The following is a 26322-nucleotide window of genomic DNA, read 5'->3' on the forward strand; positions in this document are numbered from 1 at the left end:
TTTTTGCCATTGTGTTTATTTGGAAGTGGAGACGTGCGATACCATGGGTAATCACGTTATTCCATTCAAACCGTCCAAACCATCTCAATTGTGTAACACACTCAAAGAAATGGTGTCAGCAGTATAAGCACAAGTCAACACCCACTGGGCCAGCATATTTCCTCCACATGCTCTCAACACATCCAGAAACACATCCATCCAACACTCTTCTAATATGCCCTTAATTTCAGAGAGGGATGTGTGTTCTGGTGATTTTCTGATTTATGCAAAGGAATGAGAGATATGATGTAACTCCTACACCCGAAACGAGCTAGAGACCTGATTCTACTGTGGAGAGCTATAGGCTCAGGTCCTCAGGCCACACAGTCCCTATTAACTCAGACAAGAGCATTACTCTGAGCACCTGGAGCCTCCATTCCAGCCAGTAGAATGATCTATATTGGGGTCCCTGCTCTGTGAGGTTGGGCATGTCATTTCAACCATTTTCACTGAGTAGAGATTTATTTTAAAATGTATTTATGAATGAATTCCAGGGACCATCTCAAGGCACAGCCTTATCTCAGGCAGAATCCCTTTTCTGAATTAAGTTCTCCATGGAACAGCAATTTGGAGATTTTGAATTATTGTTAAGGAAGTTGCCTTATTGCCCTATCCCCCATCTCACCCTACACATACGAGAGGAAAAGTTTATGGAAAAATAGAATTAAAAGATAATACAAATCTTTCCATGAACTTTTTGAAGTATACTTGTACCTCTACCTTTTGAATAATATGTCATATTTGTAAGTTATGAAAACATTTGGGGTTTTTACATGACTTTTACACTGATACTGGCAAGCAATCAAAAGGTACCCTAGTAGGGGAACCAGCTAATTTTATCCTTCAACATGAGAGAGAAACTCCCAAATGTGTTGCATACTTGCGTTCAGCTTGCAGTATTTCTGAGTTGCCTTAGCTTGCCAAAGATCTAGTTGCTTTGCATGCAGGAGCGGAACATCTGACAGCCCTGGGTAAGAGGAAGCCCCTTCTCAGCCCCTCCCCACTATGGCTTCTGCACAACACTGGGGCCCTTTTCTATGGTTAGTCCTATGTTTTAGATTAACCACTGAGATGTTTTCTAAAGCAGCAAGTCACTATTAGGATCTCAGACTGGGCCTTGCCAACAACATAGGGAAATGCAAACCCTTGGCCAGTGAGAGGCCCAAAGCAGAAGCACTCCCTGTAGGAATAAGTATCCCCCCACTGAGGGGATAGAAAGAGCAATCCATACCTTAAAGGAAGGCTCCCGTCCCAGCTGTTATTTTATTCATGCCTAGGGTGGGTGGGTTTGTTAGCATCTACCCAACCTGCCACGACCATTCACTTTCTCTCTTTCCTCCATCCCATGTCCATCGCCTTCCACCCTTAACTTCCCATTGCCAGGGCACCTTCTGTCTCCCTGCTACCTCAATTGTCCACCTTCCCCCTTACTCTGCTCCTTTCTATCCTCTTTTCACATCCATCTGAGAAACTGTTGCTGCCCAAGCGCTCCCTTTCTCTTTCCTCCCTACACCAGACAATTCAAGGTCACATGAAGATGCAAAAATGCTACTTCAAATATGATGACATTACTTGGTAATGACTGGGCTTTCGAAGCAGGAAAACAAAGTCAAAATAATGTCTGTAATGATATCCATGGCTGGCCCTTAGACTGTCCGATTGTGTTTGGGGACCCTCATGGGCCACCATTAACATTCTTTCTCCTTCTCCTGACTATCCCATTCCCCCATGCACATCCCTTTGTGTCCCTTTCTTAGCTGAAAGTTTATTCTCCATCACAGTGATAGCCAATAGTAGCTAAGGCAGCATTTTAGAAGTGTGTTCTATGAAATACTGGTTTCATATGATGTCACTAGATATTTTGCAACAACCAGACAAAAAAAAAGAAAAAAGAAGGCAAGATTGATTTCATAGTTAAATAAGTGGGAGAGATTCTGAAGTAAATAGGTTTCTCTGCTTATTTGTGACTTCTTGGAGCCTTCAATATGCTACCGTGCACTGCAGCAAAGAGTAAGTCGTAAAGAGGAATGGAGTTTACAGTATCTCCCAGACTTTCTTGCAGGGAGCCTCTTGTGGGACCATTGGGCAAATGCTGGTTGAAGTTAATCCTTCACCTGGAATAGCAGCTTCTGAGAAATTAAAATGTCTTCTAAACATATAGTAATCCCTCTTAGGTGCTAGTAAAAAGCAAATTTTGGAACAAGGGTGCTCCCTCCAGCCACCTCTAATCATATTCTCTCCATGACAAGCCAGGTCTGCTAACGCCTAATTCTGGGATTCCATCTAAATGACTCAAAGCCAGCTCAGTAACCTCAGACCTGGCAACAGCCATGCTTGACATCTTCAAATTCTCAAGGGCCTCTCCCCTCCCACCAAAAAATAATAATGATGACTATGACTTGTGCCACTTCCATATTGTACAATTTAAGGATATGTAATAAAGACAAAGATGTTTGGGGCAGTAGCTGTGGGCCAGCTAGCCTTTGGGACATACCTGCTCCATTTCAGCATTTCCACAGTTTTAGAATTGTGACCAGCCCTTGGGCAGGACTTTATTGTGATTGCCCCATGCGACTAGTCACTATTTATAACTGTTTCCATTCTCTGGATGTTGTGTGAGGTCAGCTACTTGTAATGAAGCCTGATTTCCCCCACCCAGATAGATCAAATGGAAAAATGCACTCTACATGTCACCCCATATCCAAAGAGGAATTCAGTGATGGTTTCTAAATACAGAGAAGTGTCCGGCACATATTCAGTTCGTTATTTTTAAGCACCTACTGTATGCTAGGTGCTTTGAGGAAATGAGATTAAAAGGCAGGTAATTTGCCCCCATGGAACTCACAGACCAGGGAGAGAAATAACACACAGCAATCCCTGAGGCTCCAGGAAGGAAGTGGTAAGTACCACAGTGTTCAGAAGATGACAGACAACAGGGGGAGGAAGGACTTCTTTCAACAAGGGGAAAATAGGAGGATTTTGTGGAAAACGTGATCTTTGAAATGGGCCCCAAAGGATCAGTTAATATGGGGTAAATCAGGGAAGGAGGGTGGCAGGGACCAACCAAGAGAGGGATGAAAGGGTGGGGGCACACCAGCATTTACCAGGTGCCTCCCACCGGCCTGTGCAGTGCTGTGGGCTTCATATGTGCAATGCCTTTCAATCTTCATAATGATCACACAAGGGAGATTTTACTGCAGATGAGAAAACAGAGGCTCAAAGGAGTATTTTGTTAGACAAGGAAACTAGGACTCAGAGAACCAAAGTGACTTGCTCCGGGACTCAGAGGTAGTAAGTGGTAACGTGGGACCTGAACTTAGGACTGTGTCATGCCGGAGCCCTGCCCTTTTGGCTCCACTGCATTTGCTGCACAAGGTGGGTAAGAGGAACAGGGGCCGTTCAAACCAGCTACAGTGCAGGGAGTGGGAAGAAAGGCCTGATGGAGACCGGAGACTAAGAATGAGGACATCCCAGAGTGGACAAGAAGTTACCCCCACTTAAACACTACCATAAAAAGTTCATTTTAATCAAACAATAAAATACTCACTCTAAGACTCTGGACAAAATCAAAACATTTTCAGAGTTTATCTTTGCCCTCAAAGCCCTATGCTTTCTCCCTCAGCATTCAGGTGCCCTAGAACCTGAACTGGAGCCAACCTCCTCTCCCACCCCAAAAGGATCAGAATTTTATCCACTTTTTCATTCATTCATTCCCTAACTCATTCATTGATCAACACCTAGTATGCACCAGGCGTTAGACTGGGGGCAGTTGGAGAGTAGAGACAGACCTCCTAAAGAACTCACAACCTAGTGGGAGAGACAGGCGGAGAGAGCAGGAGCGGGATGGGTGGACCCCGGGTGCTAGGAGTTCCCAGTGGAAGGTGTCTTGCTCAGCCTTGAGAAATGAGGCCAGGCAGAATCTATAAAGCCCAGAGCACTGCACCTAGTAGGCACTGTCTCCACTGCCTGATACCTGCATCCCAAGATGACAACCTGTCTTGCCAGCTAATGTGTTCACTTGATAATAACTGAGCACCTGCTCTGTACAAGACACTTTACTAGACCTGATAGATTAGTGAGCTTCACTCCTCCCAGGGACTAACTTGCTAATTTTCTGGGGACACAAATGACTCTGGAGGTGGTCTTTCAGTGACCTCAGTTGCCCCCACTTGGGCAGCCATCCCCTTGTCTCCTCAAAAAGTGATGCATATGCTTGGAAATCTCCAATTTTTACTTAAAGTTAGTAATCCATAGATTTCTCATCTGCAGATATCCCAATTTCATACCATTCTCACTCTAAAAAGTTCTTAATAAACTGAACTTGGCTTCCTTCCTAAAATTACTCCAAATGAAAGTGGAGAAAGTTCAAAAGAAAACAAGTTTGTGTGATAGAACAGATGAATTAAAAGGAGAAGAGGACTTTCCACCAACGGCAGTATACAGAACTAGTAATTTTTGCTCTTTGGCGATAAACAGTTTATAGATGTATGTCTGCAGATAGAAAGGTAGGTAGAAAGACATCCTGACTAATATCTTGCAAAGAAGTGATGTGTGGAGAGAGCTGCTTGCATGTATTGCCCTAAATTCAATGCCTCAACTACAGTATTTTAAAAGTCAATTTTTGTTCATTCGTATAAGGAAAAAAAACAGAAAAAGTTGTGATATCAAAGGCAAATATTATAATGACCTTTTCCTTAATGAAATTAAGCCTACTGTTTCATGGCAACCAAGAGCCCCTTTACCAAGCTGAGAAATTAATAATGTCTTACATGAATCATGAGATCCTAAAGTAGGCATGTGGCTGAGTTTTGAAAACCCCCATTATTTCAAAGAAACAAAAGCACCTAAAGGTCACATAGTCTAGCCAGTCATTTGATGTTCTTAGTTGCAGTGAAACAGTCCAGTTCTTTTTCAAAGATAAATTGAATTTGGGAATACCATTCAGCAGTGTTTTCCATCGCCCAAGATGTGTCCTCTAAAAACGTAGTTCTAAAACAAATCCTTGGTCTGTGTGGCCTTCACAGTACAATTTAATCTTTGCTTGAATGGATGAGACTGTGTTATATATGCTCATGTATTAAGCAGGGTAGTTTTTGCTATATATTGAAGAAAATCCAGATAAAAAGTGGCTTAAATCAGATGGAAGTTTATTTTTCTCTCAAATACAAGATGTCCAGAAGCAGACAGTACATGGCAGATCTGGCAGCTCCACAATAATCCAAGACCCAGGCTCCTTCCCTCCTTCTGCTTCACCACCCTAGTATATGATTTTCAACTTCAAGGGTACCACATGGTCCAACGTGGTTGCTGCTGGAGCTCCAGCCATTACATCCACATTCCAGTAAGGAGGAAGAGTCTAATTATTTTGCCCAGATGTTTTGTCTTCTTTTTAAGGAGCCTTCCCTGAAGACTCTCTCAGTAAATATTGCCCAAAATTCAGTCACATGGCTGCATCTAGTTTCAAGGCAGCCTAGAAATGTAGTTTGTTAACCTGAGTGAATTACTGTCCCCAATAATTTAGGCATTATGCCCTTAAAAAATGAAAAGGGAATAGATACTGGATAGGCAACTTGCAGACTTGCATTCTCTCACAACAGGGAAATCTCACTTTCAGATCCCTGTCTGTTGATGGGGAAGACTGGGGATAGAGAAGCTATGTGAGGGATATAGGGAGCTCCTGATGAGTTTGAGATGCCCGTGAGACATCCAAATGAACACGGTGAGAAAGTGGTGGGCATGGAGCTTGGGAGAGATGTCAGGCAGGGCTGTAGGTGTAAATTTGGGAGTCATAAAATGTAAGTGGTATTTAAAGCTACAGACCTGGATGACAATACTGGCTAATCAATATGGAAGAAAGGCAAAGGACTCAGCCTTGGGGACTCCAAAACTTAGAGTCTGGGAAGGAGATGGAGGCCCAGTAAAGGAGACTGGAGTGAGGTGAGAACCAGGAGACAATAGTGTCCCAGAAGCCAAGTAAAGAACAGGTTCTAAAGGAGGGCCGTGAAAAGACGAGCCCATCCATGAATGGACCAATGAGATCAAAGAATTGCAGTAGAAATACAAAAAGGAGTGATGGACAGAAAATGAGATGCTTCAAATAAGGACTTTGGAAGTGGTGCAGTTATTGCTAGTGACAAGGTCTAGGGACTAACAGCAGGAGCAGGTAGATGTGGTGAGCTGGAGGGAAGGAAGCCAAAAGTGAACAGGTGAAGGCAGGAAGGAGCCAAGTGTCACAGGGCTCACCTATGTCATATTATAATGGATGGTGACAGGACTAATTGTAGAGAGAAAAACAGTAAGCTAGGTTCTAAAGTCTCCATAAATGAAGGGAAGGAGGCTAGGAAGTCAGTTGGGGTAGAGGTGAAGAAGCTCCTGGCTTGTGTTTCCAAGGACGGAGGAGAAATGGTCTAGACGTAGTGAAAAGGTGGTGTGGCATATGGGGTGTTTGGAGGGGCGAGCAGCTGCCACTTTCAAGGACAATAGGAGAAAAGGGGCCTTCAGGAAACAGTCAAGTGTCAGTTGGAACAAGAAAGCAAAAAGAATATTCAGAGAAGAAGTTAAGGATATCAAAGATTTACTGGTGGCAGAGGTGGGAGATTGAGTCAGATCAGGGCTGTTCAGAGCCACCTGGAGATGAGGGTCTGGATGGTTGATGGGTGGCCTGGGAGCTCTGCTGAGGTGAGCAAGGACGCAGCACGGAGTTAGGGAACAACGTAACAAGCTTTTAGAAGTTCATCCTATAGCCTCCTTCTTGGAAGTGGTCTCATGAGCAGTGGTAAAGTAGTGTTGTCTGGCCAGGAGAGTGGAGCTTTGCAGACTCCCTCAAGTCCAGCTGGAAATGGTGTCATGGGTGGGGAAGCCGGTCACCTCTCCTCAATTCTGGGAGAGAGAGTTCAGCCCAGCACAGGAAGAGCTTTCCTACAGAAATGTCCACAGGTGGACTGGGCTTCCTCAGAAGGGAGGGAGTCCTCTTTCTCTGGAGAAGCCAGGGAAGCCTCATCAGAAATGTGCTCAGGCATTGGATACCTTGATGCTCCTTCCAGTCCCATGTCCAAGATTCTGTCCTGGCGCCTTTTATTAAGTGTGATGGCAGGCACTAGTTTGCAGTCTACTTAAACCTTCTGAAAACTTGATCTTGAATTTTGATTATGCTGCCACCCAGATGGTGGTAGGTAGATTCCTGGGCCACAGCAGCTGAAATAAAAGGCTCGTGTATTATTTGATCCAGTTCATAGCCAAACTCTCTATTAATATGGTTAGATATAGAACACTAGATAGTTCCTGTGGAACAGACCTGCAAAAGAAAGAAAAAATATATATATTCCCTTTTGGTCATGAATCCAAACTTTTACCACAGTAGAAATTTCAAATCACAAATTAATTTTAACTATGCTTTTCTAATATAAAAACATTATGTTTGCACGGAGGTAAAAAGCAAGCACTATATAAGGAAAGACAATAAGTGAGTCTCCCTCCTGCCCCAAATTGTATTCATTCTTTATAAATAACCACGTTTGTCAGTTTTTAACATATTCTCTTTCTTCTGTACACTGTTCTAACCTGGCTTTTGTTCATTAATTATTTGGACACTTTTCCATATCAGCATATTTAGACTTTCCTCATTCTTTTTAACTGTATTCCACTGCATGGCTGTTCCATGGTGAGTTCAATCAGTCCCCCATTGATGAACATTTAGGGTATTTCCATTTTTGTTTATTCATCTAGTTACTCCAACAATGCTACATAAGCCTCCTTTGTGCCCATATAGCAAACTCTACTGAGTAGAACATATATGCATATAAAATAATTTCCTAGAGCTAAATAGGCATTTCTCAAAGGCAGATATAGGAAGGGCCAACAGACACATGAAAAAATGCTCAACATCACTCAGTATTCGGGAAATGCAAATCAAAACCACTATGAGATACCATCTCATTCCAGTTAGGATGGCTAATATCCAAAAGACTGTGAATGATAAATGCTGACGAGGTTGCAGAGAAAAAGGAACACTCATACACTGTTAATGGGACTGCAAAATGGTGCAACCTTTATGGAAAATGGTATGGAGTTTCCTCAAACAATTACAGATAATCTACCATATGACCCAGCTATTCCACTGCTGGGAATATACCCAGAGGAATGGAAATCATCATGCCAAACGGATACCTGTACTCCCATGTTTATTGCAGCACTATTTACAATAGCCAAGATTTGGAACCAGCCTAAATGTCCATCATCAGATGAGTGGATAAGGAAAATGTGGTACATCTACACAATGGAATACTACTCTGCTATAAAAAAAGAATGAAGTACTGACATTTGCAACAACATGGATGGACCTAGAGAGAATTATATTAAGTGAAACAAGTCAGGCACAGAAAGAGAAATATCACATGTTCTCACTTATTTGTGGGAGCTAAAAATAAATAAATAAACAAACACATGAGTGGATAAGGAAAATGTGGTACATCTACACAATGGAATACTACTCTGCTATAAAAAAAGAATGAAGTACTGACATTTGCAACAACATGGATGGACCTAGAGAGAATTATATTAAGTGAAACAAGTCAGGCACAGAAAGAGAAATATCACATGTTCTCACTTATTTGTGGGAGCTAAAAATAAATAAATAAACAAACACACAAACAAAGTGGGGGGAGGAAGAAAACACAACAATCACAACAATTCCTTGAACTTAAGACAAGTGAACAGTTATGATGTAATGGAGGGGGGGGGAGAAACAGGTAAAGGGACACGAAAATCAACTACAATGTATATTGAGAAGTTAAAATAAAAATAATAATAATAAAATAATTTCCTAGAAATAGAAATAGAAATGCTAGATCAAAGAGTATACACATTTCAAATTTTGAAATATATTGTCAAATTGCCCTCCAAAAGGATTGCACCAATTTATGCTCCCACTAACAGTGAAAGAGCCTCAACCAGCAAATTTAAATAAGCCCTTTCAAGAGAGATTCAAACTGACTTCATTACAAAGCAGATTAGCCTTTGTAATATAACTACCTTCTAATTTACTTGTTTTAGAAACCTGAATTTTTACCAAAGTTGAGTTAAAGCCAGAGTGTGGTTCTGATCGAAGTATTTGTCCTCTCTACATTAAATAACAGGCTGTTCTTCCTACACAGAATATCCAATTTTTGCCACAGCATGTGCCCTTCTTACCTCAAGACCATTGATATCCCAACAGAAAGTCTGAGAAGCGCACTGCAAGTTAACTTTCTACCTTCCAGTTACCAAAGCAGGGACCTCCTATTGTGCACAGACACCATTTCCAATATCATATTATGTTTCATTCATTCCAAGATTATGGTTTAACTCATTCAGTCCAACCTTCCATAACCAGAGGATTTTTCGGGGCACGTTAACAGGTGTTCTCTGTAAGGTTGGCCTTACCCATAATGCAAATGTACTGAACTCAGTAGTTATTAACCACATTATTGATTCAGAGATGTATTCTTACAAGTGTCTTCCTGGGGCTGGATCTTGGGAAGACAGCAGCCTAGTCAGTGCACATAACCAGACTAACCAGCTAGTAACCATCGGGTCTGTGAGAAAGACCAAACCAACTGTATGGGTAAAGCCACAGTCTTCCTGAAAACCAGAACCAAGGAATTCTTCTAATTAGAATACATCCAGCTTTTTAAACTTCATTGCATCTTATTTTCATGATCTGAACTGTCAGCAGTAAAAGCAGAAAGATTGGACTTGGCAAGTAAAGGCAGATTTTGCCACATTGCATATGTAGAAGGTGTTAAATGGCAGCAGAAGGCAAATTGTGGATGCTTCTTTTTGTCTGTTTCTGACATCCCAAGAGCTGAAAATGTTAAGATGCTTTCATGAGTCAAACTTGAATACTGTTGTTATAAATTAATAATATAATTCCACCACACACCTGAAGCTTTCTCTTAAAAAAAAAAAAAATGGGAATCTGTTATACCAGGAGGCTGGCATGTTCAATTAAGCATGGTAAGTTTCTCTTTTTATTAAATCTGAAATGAACTGAATTATCTTCTTTTAGTCATGAGCCTCTAGCCTCTAAGCCTTTAGCTGAGAACTCAGCATGTGCCAGCACTTCTGTTTTAAACCTGCTTTTCAAATGAGATTCACAGGTACCAGATTACAATGTAAAGTTGAGGATTAAAAAAAATAGAAACTACAAACTCAAATTAAGTAACAATTTGTAGACATATGAAATCCGGGTGACAGGAGATGATATGTGTGCACGAAATAGTGACTGCTGCTGAATAGATGTTAGCCAAATTTTAAATCTTTTGCTTTACATCAAGATAAATAATTAGTTAATATATTGGCTAATTACAATAAAGAACTGTTTTGTTAGGTTCTGTTTTTTACATATAGGTCATAATAATTATTCAACACATATTTATTGAGCACCTACTTTTTTCCAGGTGCTATGAACAAATCAAAACTCTCCCCAAATGAATAGATTAATGTGACAACCTGTTTGCAGAGAGACATACCCAAGATATGGGCTTTGACAAACTGACTCTGAAATTATCTTTTCCACCCATTAGGAGACAGTTCAGTTAAATGTCGGCAGGTTTTGGAATATTGAGGCCTGCCTTATTACTAAAATGATTCTTTATTCGTTTGTCTCTTACATGCGCACAGGGTTCTAGGGATGGGAGCAAAAGGAAGACATATAAAGCTTCTATCTGGCAGGCCCTACCTGGCTCAGAACTCCAAATGTGAGAATCAGACACACCTCTGAGAATTGCTTTGTAGGAACCATTGGTATCTGTGTATATGAGATAGAAATTCAGAAAATGAGTTTCCTAAAATAATACAGCAGGTGACCTAAAATGATAAAGAACATCAGCCCTCCAGCAGTGTCAGCCTCAGCCAAGGTTAGTAAATTGGCCCTTTTCCCAAAATATCATATTCTGCAGTCTGATACCTGCTGAATATGGTTAGGATGCAGGCAGACAAGAGTCTGACATAATAATTTTTACAAATATCCCATCAACACTTGAAAAAAAAACTGAAGGTTTTTTGGTTTGTAAAATTCCAGTTTTGCCTGAACTTGATTATCAAAGAGTATCAAAACAGACAAACATTATCCATAAACCCTATTAAACTTTGGAAACTTAACCACAGTATTAACCAAGCAGAGAGTCTGGCAAGTTTCCTGCAATGTGCTTCTGGGCTTTCCTTCTTTGTCTTCCCCCCAAAGAAAAGTAAACTCAAAGTAGAGTTTCATACAACAACCAATCAAAGCACCTCCCCCTGACACAGCCACTAACATCTTCTTCATTGTGTTAATGTTGCTATAAGCATAAACGCTTGCTGAGAACAAGCCTAGACAGTAAGCACTGGGAGAAAGACGACAGGCAGCATCCCTGGTCTGGAGGGCCCCACAGGCTAGTTGAGGAGAGGGTCAGTAAAACACCTCTTGAGGCTCTATGACAACTGCTATGATAGGATAGGTATCAGGGCACTAGGTAGAGGAAAGGGACTCAGGGAAAGCTTCCTGAAGGATCAGATGCCTAAAGCAGAGTCATAAAAAGGATCAAGGCAAACAGAAGCATGGAGCATTTCAAGCCACATGAATGGTAAATTGGGGGAATGCAGGAGATGCAGTTGAAAACTGGGAGCCCAATTAAGACATCCAGCTGGAAAGGTTGGAATTAAAGAGTTCAAAGGTAGACTCAAAAGGACTTGGCAAATAATTGGATGTTGGGAAGAGAGAGATCTCTAAGATGGCTGAGAAAAACTGGGAGTATGGAAGCCACCAATGGAAAATACAAGCAGTTAGCTCAATCGGTGGAGAGTTGTGTTGATAACACTAAGGTCAAGGGTTCCAATCCTCACAGCAGCCAGCACTCCCCCTCCCCAAAAAATACAAGCAGAAGAGCAGATTCCTTGAAAGACAGATTGTGTGTGGACTCTGGGGCATGCTGAGTTTAACTGTCAGGAACTTCCTAGTGCAGATGTTCAGAAGTCTGCTGGATAGGAAGGTCTGGACTTGGGAGTCATCAACATTCAGGTAGTGGTTGAGTGAGCCCTTTGGGGAGAATGTCAGGAGAGAAGAAGAGAGAGAGCAAGGAGGGAGACTTGAGGAATAGCAACATTTAAGGGGAGCTCTTAGGGTTTCCTGAAATCAAAGAGGATTTTGCGGAGAAGGGCAAGTAAAACCAGATGCTACTTTCAGGTCACAAGGAGGTGAAAGTGACCGAGGGTAGGTTCAGTGGAGTAATGCTGCTGAATCCCGGTGCAGAGTTAAGACATGAACAAAGGAGCCCTGTGGACATAGAGGCACTGGCACAGACGGATCTTTCGAGAAGCTGGGCTGTGAAGGGAAGATGAGGGAGAGCAGTGCCGGCAGGAAACCTGAAGTCAAGAAAGTGAAAAGTTCCTAAGTTGAGAGAGACTTGACCATGATTATATTCCCAGGGGAAAGGGGACGACTAAAGATTGGAGATGACTGATTAGGCGGAGTTCGTGGGGGACTAGAAATTGGAAACATAAAGAAAAGACAAAGACACACTATCGGTCTTTTAGATACCAGCTTTTGAGAAACACTGGAAGTATTTCCAAATATTAACAAAAGCATGCTCATATTTCCAGTGATAAGGTGACTGTTAGGGGAGATGACAGAGCCAATTCACATTTGGACAGATCCAATCTTTACGTGTGGCCACAAAGGTGATTCTTACAGAACATTATTAGAGAAAAGCTTGATAAGGAGATCTGGCTGCCTCATTTCATTATGTGATGGTTTGACCACTGCTTAAGATACAATTATGTAAAGTCTCATTAATTACAGAAACTAGTCCTATGATTGTGTCTATAAATATAATGACAATTGAATTATGTCAAACATCTCTATTATGTGGTTCACTCACAAAATATTTACTAAAGACACTCTACAAAATACTTTATTACGATAGTAGGTTTCTTTCCATTAATATCAATGTAGTATAATAAATGGTTTATATTATGTTTCACAAAAATTAGAAAAAATAATTTAGTGGTTGCATTTCAAAAACAGATTTAGGGATAAATGAAATTTTATGTTCTTGGTATTTTTTGTTTAAGATGAAATTATTATTTTTAATATTCTACTTTTAGAAATAAAAATTAAGTTAGCCCCTATTAGATGAATAAACAGCCCCAGGAAGACAGTTTGTGTAATGGGAGAGGATCCATTTCCTCTAGGTAGCATCTTGTACCAAGGAACTCACTATTATTCTCTGAGCTTCCCTAACCCTCCAAGAAGGTCTCCACCATCAGAGCATGAATCTCGAGTCCTTGTTACTAGCTAGTCTCCTTCCCTCTCCAGGCTATGAATTCTACAAGGGCACCAGCTGGATCTATCTTATTAACCAAACACTGCCCTATACATAGCACAAATTTCATATTTGCAGTATGGAAGTTTGTTTGTGACTTGAACTGGTTTGAAAGGAAGCTCAGATTTCCCAGAGGAGCTGATCAAAGCAAAGGCTTCATTGCAGTCCAGTGCATGCTTATGATGTGCCAGGCACCATTCTAAGACACTTGCAGAGGGAAACAAAGATGGCAGAGGTAGGGTCCGTTCCCCAGAGAGTACTGCCCTCTGGTGGGGAAAGCAGAGGTGTGGGCAGCAAGCTGAGATAAGGGCTGTGCCAGGTTCAATCAAAGTGCCTTGAGAATGATGGAATGATGGATTTCCCCTTGGGAAGGAGGGGTGTGGGTATCAGTAGAGATGCCGTCAAGTTGGGCCTTGAGTTAGGCCCTGATGAATGAGGAGCAGCCCAGTAAAGAAAGAGGAGCCAAAGCCCAGCTTCCCCTGCCTTGCTCTGTGATGCTCATCGAACCTCCTCATCACAAAGCCTCCTTTCCACGCCCTCCTTTTTGGCTGGTCCTGGAAATGCGCAGAAAGGGGACAACTGATGTACCCCTCTGCCTTCCGCCTCCAGAGTGTAAACCCCTAGTGCACCTCATTTTCTCCTCTTTACCTCTAGAAAGATCCTGGGGTCCCATGGGTGGACCCCCAGCCCCACTGGGCCCATGGGCTCGGGAGGGCCTGAACAGAGTTACTTTGAGTCACTGGCCAACAGGAAGAACATTAACGGGTTATGACCTCATCTACTTGCCCAGAAACTATGAACACAAGGATTTGCGGAGCCCCACTGGGTGCTAGGGGTACAGAAGGAGCAAACCTGATAAAATCCCTGCCCTCACAGAGCCTGTCTGCTACTGGACAGCAGCAAAAATCAATAGTAATCATGATGTCATATGTTAGACAATGATAACTGCTTTAGAGAAAATAAGCTGGGGGTGGGAAATGCTGGAGAGAGAACCGCACATCTAAACAGGTTGCTCAGAGAAGCCTCACTGAGAAAGTGACATTCAAACAAGTACTTGAAGGAGGTGAGAGGGAGATCCTTGTGGATCTCTGGGGGAAGAATATTCCAGATTGAAGGGACCAGGCAATGCCAAGGCCCAGAGATGGGGAGTGCACAGTGCTTTCAAGAAACAGCAAGGAGGCCAGCGTGGCTGGAGCGGAGTAGAGTGAGCAAGGAGGGGAGTAGGGGACAGGTCAAGGCGGTCGGGGTGCGTCTCATTGCACAGAATCTTATGGGGACTTTGGCTTTCAGTTAGACCCGGGGAGGAGTGAGCAAGGAGAGGGGTAGGGGACAGGTCAAGGCGATCGGGGTGCGTCTCATTGCACAGAATCTTATGGGGACTTTGGCTTTCAGTTAGACCCGGGGAGTCACTGCAGGATTTTGCACAGAGAAGTGAGTGGTGTGATCTGATTTACTGATCACTAAGGACACTGGGATGAGACTATCCTGGGGGACAGAGAGGTAAGGGTAGAGGGGACAGACACGGACCAGCAAAATTGTTTCTCTGAGACTTGATGCTGGCTGGCCTGAGGGGGTGTGGGGTTGGGGAGAGAGAAGTGGTCAGATTCTGAAATATTTTGAAAATAGAGACACCGAATCCTCTGATGAATGACATGAGGGGTGTGAGATACAGAGAGGAGCCCAGGACAACCCCCTGGTGCCACATCAGCTCTGTCGCAAGCCTTCTCAGAGTGATGACGGCCTAGCTGCCTGACCTGAGTCTATGCTTCCAGAAAAAAAGGCAAAGAATAAACAGGAAGAAAGTTCAGCTGCACTTTTGTTTTTTAAGCTACCTGCCAAGCTATAAACTTCAAAGAAAGACAAAAAAGGCAGAACTGAAAACACAAAAATAGATTGTAAAAGACTATTTTCAAGTTTCCCCTTCTGTTGCATTTTTTCTTTTCTTCTCCCAAACCACAGTCTGTTCACTGAGGTGTGTGTGCCATTCCCTTTGCATCTATCTCTCTCTTTTGCCCCCTCTTTGTTGCAGGTGCCCACAACGTTCTGTAGCTGCCAGGAGCTAATCTGATTGTCATCCCAAAGGGCTCCATTTGTAACCCTGCCTGTTACAGGCTCGGTGGGAAAGACGGGAAGGAATTTCCAAGGGGCTGTTTTAATTAATTAACAGTGAACAGAAGCATAATTTGTTTTCTTTGAGTGAACAGACCCTCCAAAGTTTGCTTTGCGATGCAGCGTGGCGCTTCTGTTCTATGTCAGGATGATTCGGTCAAGGGTTTTGATTGCTGGTTGTTTTTCAGGATCCGTTTTTATTCACATTAGGCCCTTATGCTTGGATCTTTTCCTTCCACACTGCCCTCCCTCCCCCTCAACACATACTCCCTGAGGACACTCAGCTGGCACTCTTTTACAGATTTCAGACCAACTAAACTATATTAAAATTGTGTACTGGGTTTGACGTAGGTGCCTCACGATTTGAGCAGAGTTTGCTATTTCTGAGATTTTTAACTATACATATAACTGTGGCTATATAAAAATACAACATTTTAAGAGCTTATACCACAAAGACTATATATTTTAAAGTTGCCTTAAATAAAACATGTTAAAAATCCCTCCTTCACTCACCTTGAAAAGTACTCAAAATCTTGATTTTTTATCACTGGGCACAGAGTTACACAATTGTTTCTTAGATCTGTCACTCTGTGCCACCCCTTGTGACAGCATGGAATCTGTGCCTAAAACACCTAAGCAATCCCTTTACCACCAAGGTCTGTACCTGAGGCTTTTATCTTCCTGCCTCTAAGTCACATCCATCTGACCCCAATACTGAGCTGTCCCTAACACACAAAACCTGCTTGCTCTTCCCAGCTCGGGACTTTGGGCTGAACAGGTCCTGAAGTGCCACATCTTCCTCCCTCAAGGCACAGAGGGTCACTTTGAAAATCATAGGTTCTGTGCTGGCTTCTGCTCTGGGGACCTCATGCTCACACTTGTCCTGTTAGCCTCATCTTCACAGCATTTCTCAAAAGGCACCCTGTGGCCAGGTCAGGGGTGTCCGATGGGCTGGAATGAGCATGCCTGGCTCTGTCGGGCTGTGCCCCGCAACCCTCGAGGAGCACCATGTGTGCTGAATCCTGAAGGGGGGCCTTCGCCTGCTGCCTTTCTAGAAGCTACTCTTTAAGGGAAAGTCCCTTCAGGCTATGGGGCAGCCGTTGTCAGCACTTAGAATGCAGAATGGTTGCAAGGTCATGACAGTGGAGCCAAGAATGGCGGCAGGGAGAGGTGGGATTGACGAAGTTGAGTCTGTGAAGACAGCTTCCCAACCAGCCTGCACTGCCCCTCCTTACCGCTGGGCCCCAAGAGAAGACAAATAAGGCCACTCCCTCCTATTTTCCAATAGCGTAGAAAATCTGCCGGGCTGCCGCAGTGGAAAAAGTAGTAACATGCAGCCTAGATAACCTCACTGAGCTGAAAATGTTTGAAAACCTATGAAAATCCCAGTTCTAGAATCTTTTCCTACCCTGTTCTCCCAACCCTCCTTTGGAGAATTTGGGGACAGCAGCACATGAGTAACAGTGGCCAATGCTGTTCTGAAAGACGCTTCCTGGCAGAGGAAGTGACTGTATCCTTACATGCTTTGGGTCCCTTTTATTATCATTTCTCTCTGGCATACATCTAAGCTCTGAAAAGATTCCCACAGCCACAAACAATATTGATTAGCTGGTTTCTATCGAATATTTTCTCTGTCATGATTCATGACTTTAGGACATTATTTGGATTGGGTTATTATTTCAGGTTTTATTTCCGCAGGATTATTTGCTTTCCTGCTTTATTATTATTTTATATATAATTTTTTAAGTAGGAAATGTTTACTTCATTTTTATTTCATAGATCTGCAGGATGGTCTGAGTTCAAAGAGTGGCCCTGGGACCACAGTAAAACGGTCTTATGAGTAGAAGCCTCATCTTCACTAAAGTTTCACAACCTCCTTCTTTCTCTTCTGGTCTGAAAAGCACGTGGTGGAGGACTTCCTGGAGTAGTCTTGCACGTGAAGCAATCCCTCCTTAGGCTTAAGGCTGCAGAGAGTGGAAGATCGCTCTTATTATGTGTTTATCTCGTCCTCAAACAAGACTGGATTTGACAGCCAGGAAAGTGCCTTGTGTCCGTGCCACCTGTGCAACCTCCAGGCCACCACAGCCCCTGCCTACCTGCTCCTTCCTCATATTCCTTCTTGTTGTCTTTTTTAAATTCTTTCTTGCTCTCTTTTACCTGCTCCTTTTCCTAGTCCCCACGCTTTCTTTCCCTTCCCCTTTTCTTCTCAGAATTTCCCTTGGAGATTAAATAGAAACAGCCAAATTCAAACTACCGTCCAGGATGGTGAACTTAATGGTGACCTTCACCATCCCTCAAGGATGAACATCGTGTCCATCACCTCATCTTTCTTTCTCATTTCTATGAAGCCCAAGCCACATACTGACCTCCTTTTCCCTGTGTGATGTTTCCCTCCCTACTTGCTTTGAGAGTGTATACTGTGGTGCACATTCATTGCCTTGACTAACGTACTGGTGTCCTAGAGGTTGCCTCAGTTGTAGCAAAGTGTCTGGGTTTATGATGATTGCAGTTATGAGCAGAAAGGGCTCTATCCTGTGTCACCTTCACCGTTGGAGTCAACTGATCTGCCTTTAGTTTACAGGTTTTGTCACTCCCAACCAGTCACACAAGTCACCACTATGACCACACACCATGACTCCCATCCGTGAGGAGGGGAGGGCTAGTGGATGCCAATCAAATGCCCCATCCTAGGAGGAGAGATTCTCCAGAAGAAACACTTTGGTTTGGTTTGGTTCAGTTCTAACTAGAGAAGTAAAATCAGATCCCCTGTTAATATGCTGCTAGAGAATACAGCCAACAAAAAATGCCTAGTGGGAAAATTGTAGGGGTTGTGGTGTTTTGACTCAAAATACTGAATCTAGGCAACAATCAGTCAGTTTAAAATGAGAATCTTTTGTACCTAGAATGCTCCCAAGGAGGAAAATCAAAGATTAAAAAAGAAGGAAATGTGCTGTGTTTTCCTAACCTCTACACTTTTGCATGCTTTTTTTCTGTGCTTGTTGCATGCATTTACCCATTAATTATGCCAATGATGAAGAAGAAATGAAGCATTACATTTGTGGTACAGCTGTTTAAAATGATTACTTTGAAAATGGTATTTTTTTCCTGGCACCTTTCCCAAAGCGTCTCATCACTGACATTACTTGCTGTGCTCAGTTGATCATTCTTTGCCCTAAATCCCCAAATGGAATCCGTTGCCTCCTTGATGCTGTAATTGCAGCTGACTCGGCTGATCTAGGAAGCTGTGATGCATGTTCTTGACTCGTTTAGAAACTGCAACGTTAATTATGATAAATGTTTGAAAACAAGTCAAATCAAAGGACCCCTGGGCTTGGCTTTCCTTCCCAGCCCATTGTCAAAAGCTGACGTGGGATGAGCATTTAATTCCAGTTAAATGGCCGTGACTCCAGGGTGTCTTTACACCTCTTTTGCATCGCAGCAGTAGGGGGAATTTCGGTGATGCTTGGTGCTTCCATGGATTTTGTGAGCAACTGGGAGGGGAGGGAAGAGGTTCGAGTCAACCCTTTCAGCTGTGGTCCAGCAGCTGGAGGCTCTCAAATAGAGAACTGGGCTGAAGAATCCACAAAGGTAAGAAAGTCCCCTTCCCACAGGTTGTAGGCCATTTGGGTTGGATAGAAGGGGGCGGTCACTGCTCTAGTGAAGCTCAACTGAGGGACCAGGTACCTGCTTGGCCATGCTTTCCCACGTGCCACCAGCCTGTCTCTTTACTTTCCTCCTTACTCGGTCTTTCTCCCGCCACTTTCTCTTGCTTCAGGGAGGTTCCGAGAAAAGGCTTCAATTCTCCACAAGATCGCCAAGAAGAAATGCCAGGTGGATGAGAACGACAGGCAGAACGGGGCTGCCAATCACGTGGGTGAGTCAGGGAGACTCGCATCCCTGCCTTGCCTGGGGGGCAGGGAGGGGGCAGAGCGGCAGGACTCAGTGCAGACACGGAACCCTCCAGCTCAGCCCTCTCCTGGGTGGCAGGAAATACGTCCTCCTTCCCCGAGTGGGTACAGGGCATGAATAGACACAGGATGTCACCAGTAACTCTAGGGGAAGTCCAAGGACAGTGAAATGATTCTATGAGGAGCCTGAAATAAAACCAGCTCTGAACCAGGCATCTCCATGCAAGAGTAGAAAATCACTTTATTTCATGGATTCCACATAAAGAGCAGATGCACACGCGCGCGCACACACACACACACACACACACACTTAACCAAAGGTGACGGTCCCCCTTCTGTAATTCTTGCCTGATAACCAGATTTTATACCCATGGCATTGCTTATGGCACACCCACTAAATTATCACTTGGCCACTCCAAACTGGGTGGCAGAGACTCTTCGAGATGATGCTGCCTCTCCTTTCTTAAGAATTCAGCAATATCAGCCCGGGTCTCTCTTGGCTGATTTTTTCAGCACTCCTGTGTGACCAGATTGTGACATTCAGGCATCTTCTTTTAACTTGGAACATGATGTTTCTCCTCTCCTGTCTGTAACTATAATATAGCTCTCTAATTCTAAATTCAAACTAAATTTAACCTAATCTGGATTTATGCTATAAATGAAGCTATTGCCCAAGTAACTAAAATTATCTGCAGATAAAATTCAACAGTGTCGCCCTTCAATTACATAACAGAAGAGTTTCTGCCTCTCCTGTTGTCCTGCCTTCTATCTCAGGAAAATTTTCTAGCCAAGAAACAGTCAAGATTCTATTGAGTGTGAAAAGAAAAACTGAAAGGAAATCAGCTAAAATGTTAACAATAGTTATGTCGTCAATTACATAACAGAAGAGTTTCTGCCTCTCCTGTTGTCCTGCCTTCTATCTCAGGAAAATTTTCTAGCCAAGAAACAGTCAAGATTCAATTGAGTGTGAAAAGAAAAACTGAAAGGAAATCAGCTAAAATGTTAACAATAGTTATGTCGTGAAGTTGGGATTATGAATTATATATTTTTTCTCTGTGTCTTTATGGTTCTATGAACAGGGGCAAATTTTTTATAATGACCATATTTTGCTTTAGCATTATAAAAGTGTAAAGTCGCACCATAAAAGTCTATTGCATGGGTTAAGTTTTGCTTGTGACATTTAGGTTCAATTACACAAGCTATTTTTTCTGCTAAACTTGTTGATTTCTCTTTTCTAGAATGAGATAGTTTAAAATAAAAGACTTAGATGTCTGGGTTCAGTCCCAGGCTCTTCCTAATGATTGGCTGACCTTAGACTTGGATTTAATCTTCTGTAAGGAGGTAGGAAACATAACTCCAATGATTCTTCCAATATTGTTTGGGTCTCTAAATAACTTTATAACTAAAAAATTGTGTGTGTCTAAAATCCATGCTTTTCAGAGTAAGTCCAAGATTTATTTTTATATTTTCTTCAGTGATGGGACCTCAGCCTGCCATGTAAAATCACTTCATAAGCTAAGATGTGCATAGTTGGGTTAGGAATTATGCCCGGTATGTAGTTTCTTCTCACCTGTTCACGTGTGTTCTTGGACACCGTAACTCCCTTTTGGTATCCAGTATCCCATGTTGCTGGGGTCAAGTTTGGCCACTGCCGGCTGATCCTAATGTTGTATCGCTTCAGCCAATAGTGCCCCCAAACAGAGTTTTAATATTCCCCAAGGTACTTACTATTTTTTAGTTTAAATAACCAAATCAAGCATATTGAGATAAACTGGCATAGCCACACACAACATGGGAACTAACAAAAACAATTAAAAACATGAGAAGATAAAGTAAATTTGAGTGTTTCTGGCTTTCCATATTTAAATCTATTTATGCCTCTGTATTCCACATCTACACACATAAATAAACATAAACATCTCCCGATGATTTCCAAAATTTGACCACTTCAAACCCAACATTTTTATGTAACTCAAATTATTTTCTTAAGCACCCCGATAGAAATGTTTAGTTCTTCTTAAGTTGCTGGAAAATAACATATTCTGATACTCTGTGAGCAGCCCAGCAACTCTGACAAGTAGCAGCAGTATTGTTATCATTACCCTGATTTTACAAAGGAGAAAACTGAATCTCAGAGAGTTTGAGTCACTTGCTGAGGGTCACACAGTGTAAATTGTAGAACCCAGGCCTGTCTGATTCCCAGTGTCACAGAGCCCCAGTGCTTAACCATTACACTAACTCTCAGAGGAGAACTTGAATCTGCACGTGCTGACCCATGGCTTCGCTCTAGCCAAATGTTCTCTCCTATTCAGAAATGACACAGACTGTGTCTTCTATTCTTTGCCCAGCTTTTCCTTGCCTGGCCTGCAATGAGATTCTCAAGTGTGGATTGTGCTAGGTACCATTCTCCGGGCATTTTGAGAAGGGCCAGGTTCCCAAGCCTGCCCTCCCCATGGCCACCTAAGCACTAAAAATGTTTCTGCTCACTGAGCCTGAGAATTAGAGGTGAAAGCCACAGGCCTTGCAGGTCAACCAGTTGAATCCCCTCATTTCACAGATAAGGTTCCTGAAACCCAGAGGAAGGAGGGGACCTGACTAAGGTGACAGCCCAGTAATGGCAGAGTAAAGTCTAGGATCCTGATGCCCTGGGCAATATCCTTCCCAGAGTGCAGTACAAAAGGAAAGATCCTGCTGTAAGAAAAGATCTAAGGGGTGCGGTCCTGGGTATAAACACTAGTGTGTAGTTAAAGTGTGGTTGTGGATTTAAAATGTCTGTGTCCCTGTTCTTGAATGGCTAGTTGGTAAATTTGCTTCGACTAGAGAAAGACGTACCATGGGAGCTGGTAAGGCACTCACGTTAAGACGTTGTGCCTGAGAGGGAAGCCAGAGAGCTATTAAAGAGGGAACAGGGCAGCACACTCAAAGGCATGGGGAAGAAAGGTAAAAGTCCTTTGCCATTTGGCTCAACACAAGCCCTGGGCCTTATCACCCCTCAGACACCACTGTCCTCTCCTTAGGTCCAACACTTTAGGACGTTCTTTTCATTATGGTTCTTTACCCCCGTTGATTCCATTTGCTTCTTTGTGTGTGTGTTTAAATTATGTCACAGAAAAAATCGAACTCCCGAACAGCACGAGCACAGAAGTTGAAATGACAACACCCAGCGATGCTTCGGAACCTGTACAGAACGGAAATCTCTCCCACAGCATCGAAGCCGCAGGAGCGCAGGTATGGCTTTGTTCCATCACCCCTGTGGGCTGCTATTCTTACTGACGTCCTCGCGTGGCAGCACAGACCCTACGTTCTCCTTGGAGACCCCAGCTCCCAGCTGAGCAGACACCAGGCAGGGTCTTATTTATCCTTGTGTGTATTCCCAATACCATCCTAAGGCCCCACATGTCAAGCTCTACCTTACTGAACGAGTACACGTATTCTCTAGGCCACTGTTGCCCAGGGTGAGGTTGGAGGACTCATGCATGAGAGTCTACTGGGGGTGAAAACACAGATCCCTGGGCCATACCCCAGACCTGATGAAACAGGATCTCTGGGAAGCAGCACCTAAAAATTAGCATTTTTAATTAGCTTCTCAGGTGATTTTTAACATATGATCAAGACTGATAGCTGCTGCGGTCTAATCCTTGCCCTGTGTCTTTAAGGTCAGGACTAAATAACAGAGAAACCATGGCCGTCACACCTCAGTGAGCCCCCTTTAGTCTTCCCTGTCCCAGTGGTTGAAATTAACACCTATTGTTGACCAGTAGTTACAAGGCCTGACATTTATCCGACACCTACTATGTTCCATGGATTTGGTACTAGGCACTTTACATACGTTGTCACCTTTAAGCCTCACACCTGAAGGTGTAGGCATTAATATCTCCACTGCATAGTTGAGGAAGCTGGAGTTCAGTGAGATGAATTAGTTCATCGGGATTACCTAGCTTGTAGGTAGTAGAGCTGAGATTTGATTTCAGGACTGTCTAAACACAGTGCCTACCCTATTTCTACCACACAACACTGCTTGTAGCCACCACTGCTCAAAAAGCCAGCAGAACCACTGGTGGTGCTTGTTGAATTTCTGGATTTCATTCTGATCAAGTGAATCAGAATTTCTAGGGCATGGAGCCCTGAACTTGTTTTTTAATCAGGCAGGGGCTTCTCAACTTTAATGTGCTTACAGATTCTCAGGTTGGGGAGGGGATTCAGATTCTGATTTCTCAGGTCTGGTGTAGGACCCAGAGTCTGAAGCTCCCCGGTGGTGTTGATGCTGCTGGTTCAAGGGCCAGGCTTTGAGTAGCACTACTCTAAAGTTTGAAAACCACTGTCTTGATAAAATATTCCCAGTGAGCTGAAAGGTTATACGGTGCCCACAAATAGAAACCAGACTACAGCCAATATATGCCAGCACTCTGTTCTCCTTTATACCAGGAAATACTCTGCAATAGAGGGAGTCTGGGCTTCTTAGAAAAAAAACGTGCTAATTGTTACTTGTTGCCCTTTATTCCCTGATAGAAATATGTAAGACAAGTGTCTTCATTTAAAGGAGAGGATAAAGAGACTGCAATTCTTTCTGCCCTGTCTCCTCTGCGTTCTGGGCTCCTCCCACCCCTGCCCGGAGCCCTGTGGTCCCTTCGTATTAACTCAAGCATGAGCTGGCAGAGTGGCTTGTGTCCACATGGATAAGCAGCATGTGGCAGTGGGAGCCAGGCCCCGAGGACATCTGGCTGCCCTTGGGGATGGCACAGTCACAGGTGTGCAGAGGACAGCCTCATCACTGTGCCACTCCACCTGGCTGGCAGAGGGACATCTGTGCCCCACAAGGGAAGACCTTGCTTCAGGCGAGCAAGAGAGTCCCAACTGACCTTTCAAGCAGAGCTGTGCCCCCAGGTCTCAATGCAGGGAAACAGGACAGATTTGTGCACCACCCTAACACTCTCAGAGCTCAGAGCAAACAGGTTTCAAAGAGCCACCCCACCACGGCTGGCTGAAAGACAGCCTGATGGTGAATTCCAGATCAACCAGGGCAAGTTACCTAACCTCGCTAAGCTTTAGTTTCCTCATCTGTAAAGTACAGAAAATTATAGTACCTGCCTCACTGGGGTTCTCATGAGGGTTAAATGAGTATATGTACATAAAGCACTTAGCACAGAGCAAGATGCTAGATGTATACATTATGTGTCGATACTTGCCACTTAAACACCATTCAAGGTGTCCTTTCCCTGAAGTAGCTTGAGATAAAATGAAAAGGTTTTATGCATATAATTATTGGAGATATTCAGGATATAAATAAATCAATTAACAAACATTTGATGTAGGTAAATAACTATGGTCCTCAATGAATATTTGTGGTAGGTAAGTAATTATGGCCCAGTGTGATCATGGAGGTCTGTCCACAGTGCTCTGAGGGCCCGAGAGAGGAAGAAATTGACCCTAGCTAGGAGAGGTAGAAAAACTGCATAGAAAAGGTAACATTGAGCTGGGTATTGAAGGGTGAGTAGGAGTTTGTCCCTCAGAGAAGGAAGAAATAACCTAAATGACAACATGTGCAAAAGTATAAAACCTTCAGAGGGAAATTCATGTTCAGTGACTGGCGAGAAAGATGCTAGAACTGGAGACTAAAATATAAGGCGAGGAGTAAGGAGAGATTCACCTGAAATGGTAAATTGGCTTGAAATTCTTCAAGTGTTCATGTAATCAGAAAATTTGTATTGTTCATCTATTATGTGTCAGACAATGTACTGGGCACCAGAGATGCCCACATGTTCTAGCAGAGCAGAGACTGTCAATACGAACCAATGTGATTAGACACGGCCACAAGGGCCAGGAAGGAAATAGATCAGGGTAGGCAGTGGAAAGCAGGAGAGGCCCCTGTGGGTTGAGAGATGAGGGAAGGCCTCACTGGGGGGGGGGGGGGTTTGAACTGACACTGAACATTGAGAAGCGCCCCCCAAGGAAACAGCACCCACAAAGGCAGAAATGAACTTGGCTTGCTTGAGGAACAGAAAAATCAATGTGGCTGGACAGTGGGGAACGATGGGAGAGGGGATGGTAGCATGAGGTTGAAGGGCAGGGTTGAGAAGAGCTGGCAGGCCTTATAGAGTGTGACGGGAGGGAAGCTGACTTCTTTCTAGGGCAGCAACAAGCCATTGGAGGTACCCAGGTGTGATTTGCACTTGTAAAAGATCCCTGAGGCTGCGGTGTAGAGACTGGATTTTGGGGAAGAAGAGTTTATTGCAGTAGTGGGGCCAGAAGTCACTGCAGGAGTTCAGGGAAAGAGTGGATGGTGGCTTGGACCAGTGCAGTAAACATGGAGGTCATGAGAAGTCCATGGTCACGAAGGTCATTGGATGCACTGCAGAGCAGTCTGGACGCCACCCTCTTGGGAGTGGAGAGCCATGAAAGATTTAAAGGGAGCAGTGGCAGCATCAGATTTATTTTATAGGGAGATAGCTCTTTTAGAATGGTCAAGAAGAGGTCAGATTAGAAAAAGACTAGATACAGAGAGGTGAGGCAAGAACCTGTTGGTTCAGGGATCGGCACACTGTGGTCCACAGGCCAAAGCAAGCCTGCAGCCTGTTTCTGTATGACCCTTGAAACAAGAATGGTTTTCACATTTACAAAGGTTTTGTTTTTTTTTTTTTTTTAAGGAAGCAATAGCAGAATATGTGACAGAGACCATATGGACCTCAGAGCCTAAAATATTTACTATCTGGACCTTTACAGGAAAAGTTTGCCCATGCCTAGTTTTGACCATCTGCAGTGTTGAAGGAAAAAAATAAAAGAATGTGGAAGCTCTTCACGTACTGATATGGAATGATCTTCAATACACATTTGGTGAAAGAGGCAACATGCCAAATTGTATCCAGTATACTCTATGTATACTGGAGGGAAAAGAAGGGAAATAATATATAAGTATTTGCTTGAGATGCTAT

The 26322-nt window shown here is 43.3% G+C and overlaps 1 protein-coding gene across 1 annotated transcript in view; it reads left to right on the forward strand.

The window, feature by feature from the left end:
* LOC103609557 (sodium/potassium/calcium exchanger 2-like) overlaps positions 1-22621 on the forward strand; it is a gene marked incomplete at its 3' end in the record, with an annotated part of 51454 nt that extends 28833 nt beyond the window's left edge. Inside the window, exons 4-5 of the mRNA XM_008593863.1 lie at positions 19261-19359; positions 22503-22621. Of these exons, the coding sequence (XP_008592085.1) occupies positions 19261-19359; positions 22503-22621 (218 nt within the window). The remainder of the gene's footprint in view (positions 1-19260; positions 19360-22502) is intronic.
* Between the last annotated feature and the right edge of the window lie 3701 nt (positions 22622-26322).

Source organism: Galeopterus variegatus, unplaced genomic scaffold, assembly GCF_000696425.1.
Source record: "Galeopterus variegatus unplaced genomic scaffold, G_variegatus-3.0.2 Scaffold9759, whole genome shotgun sequence".
NCBI classification, from domain to species: domain Eukaryota; kingdom Metazoa; phylum Chordata; class Mammalia; order Dermoptera; family Cynocephalidae; genus Galeopterus; species Galeopterus variegatus.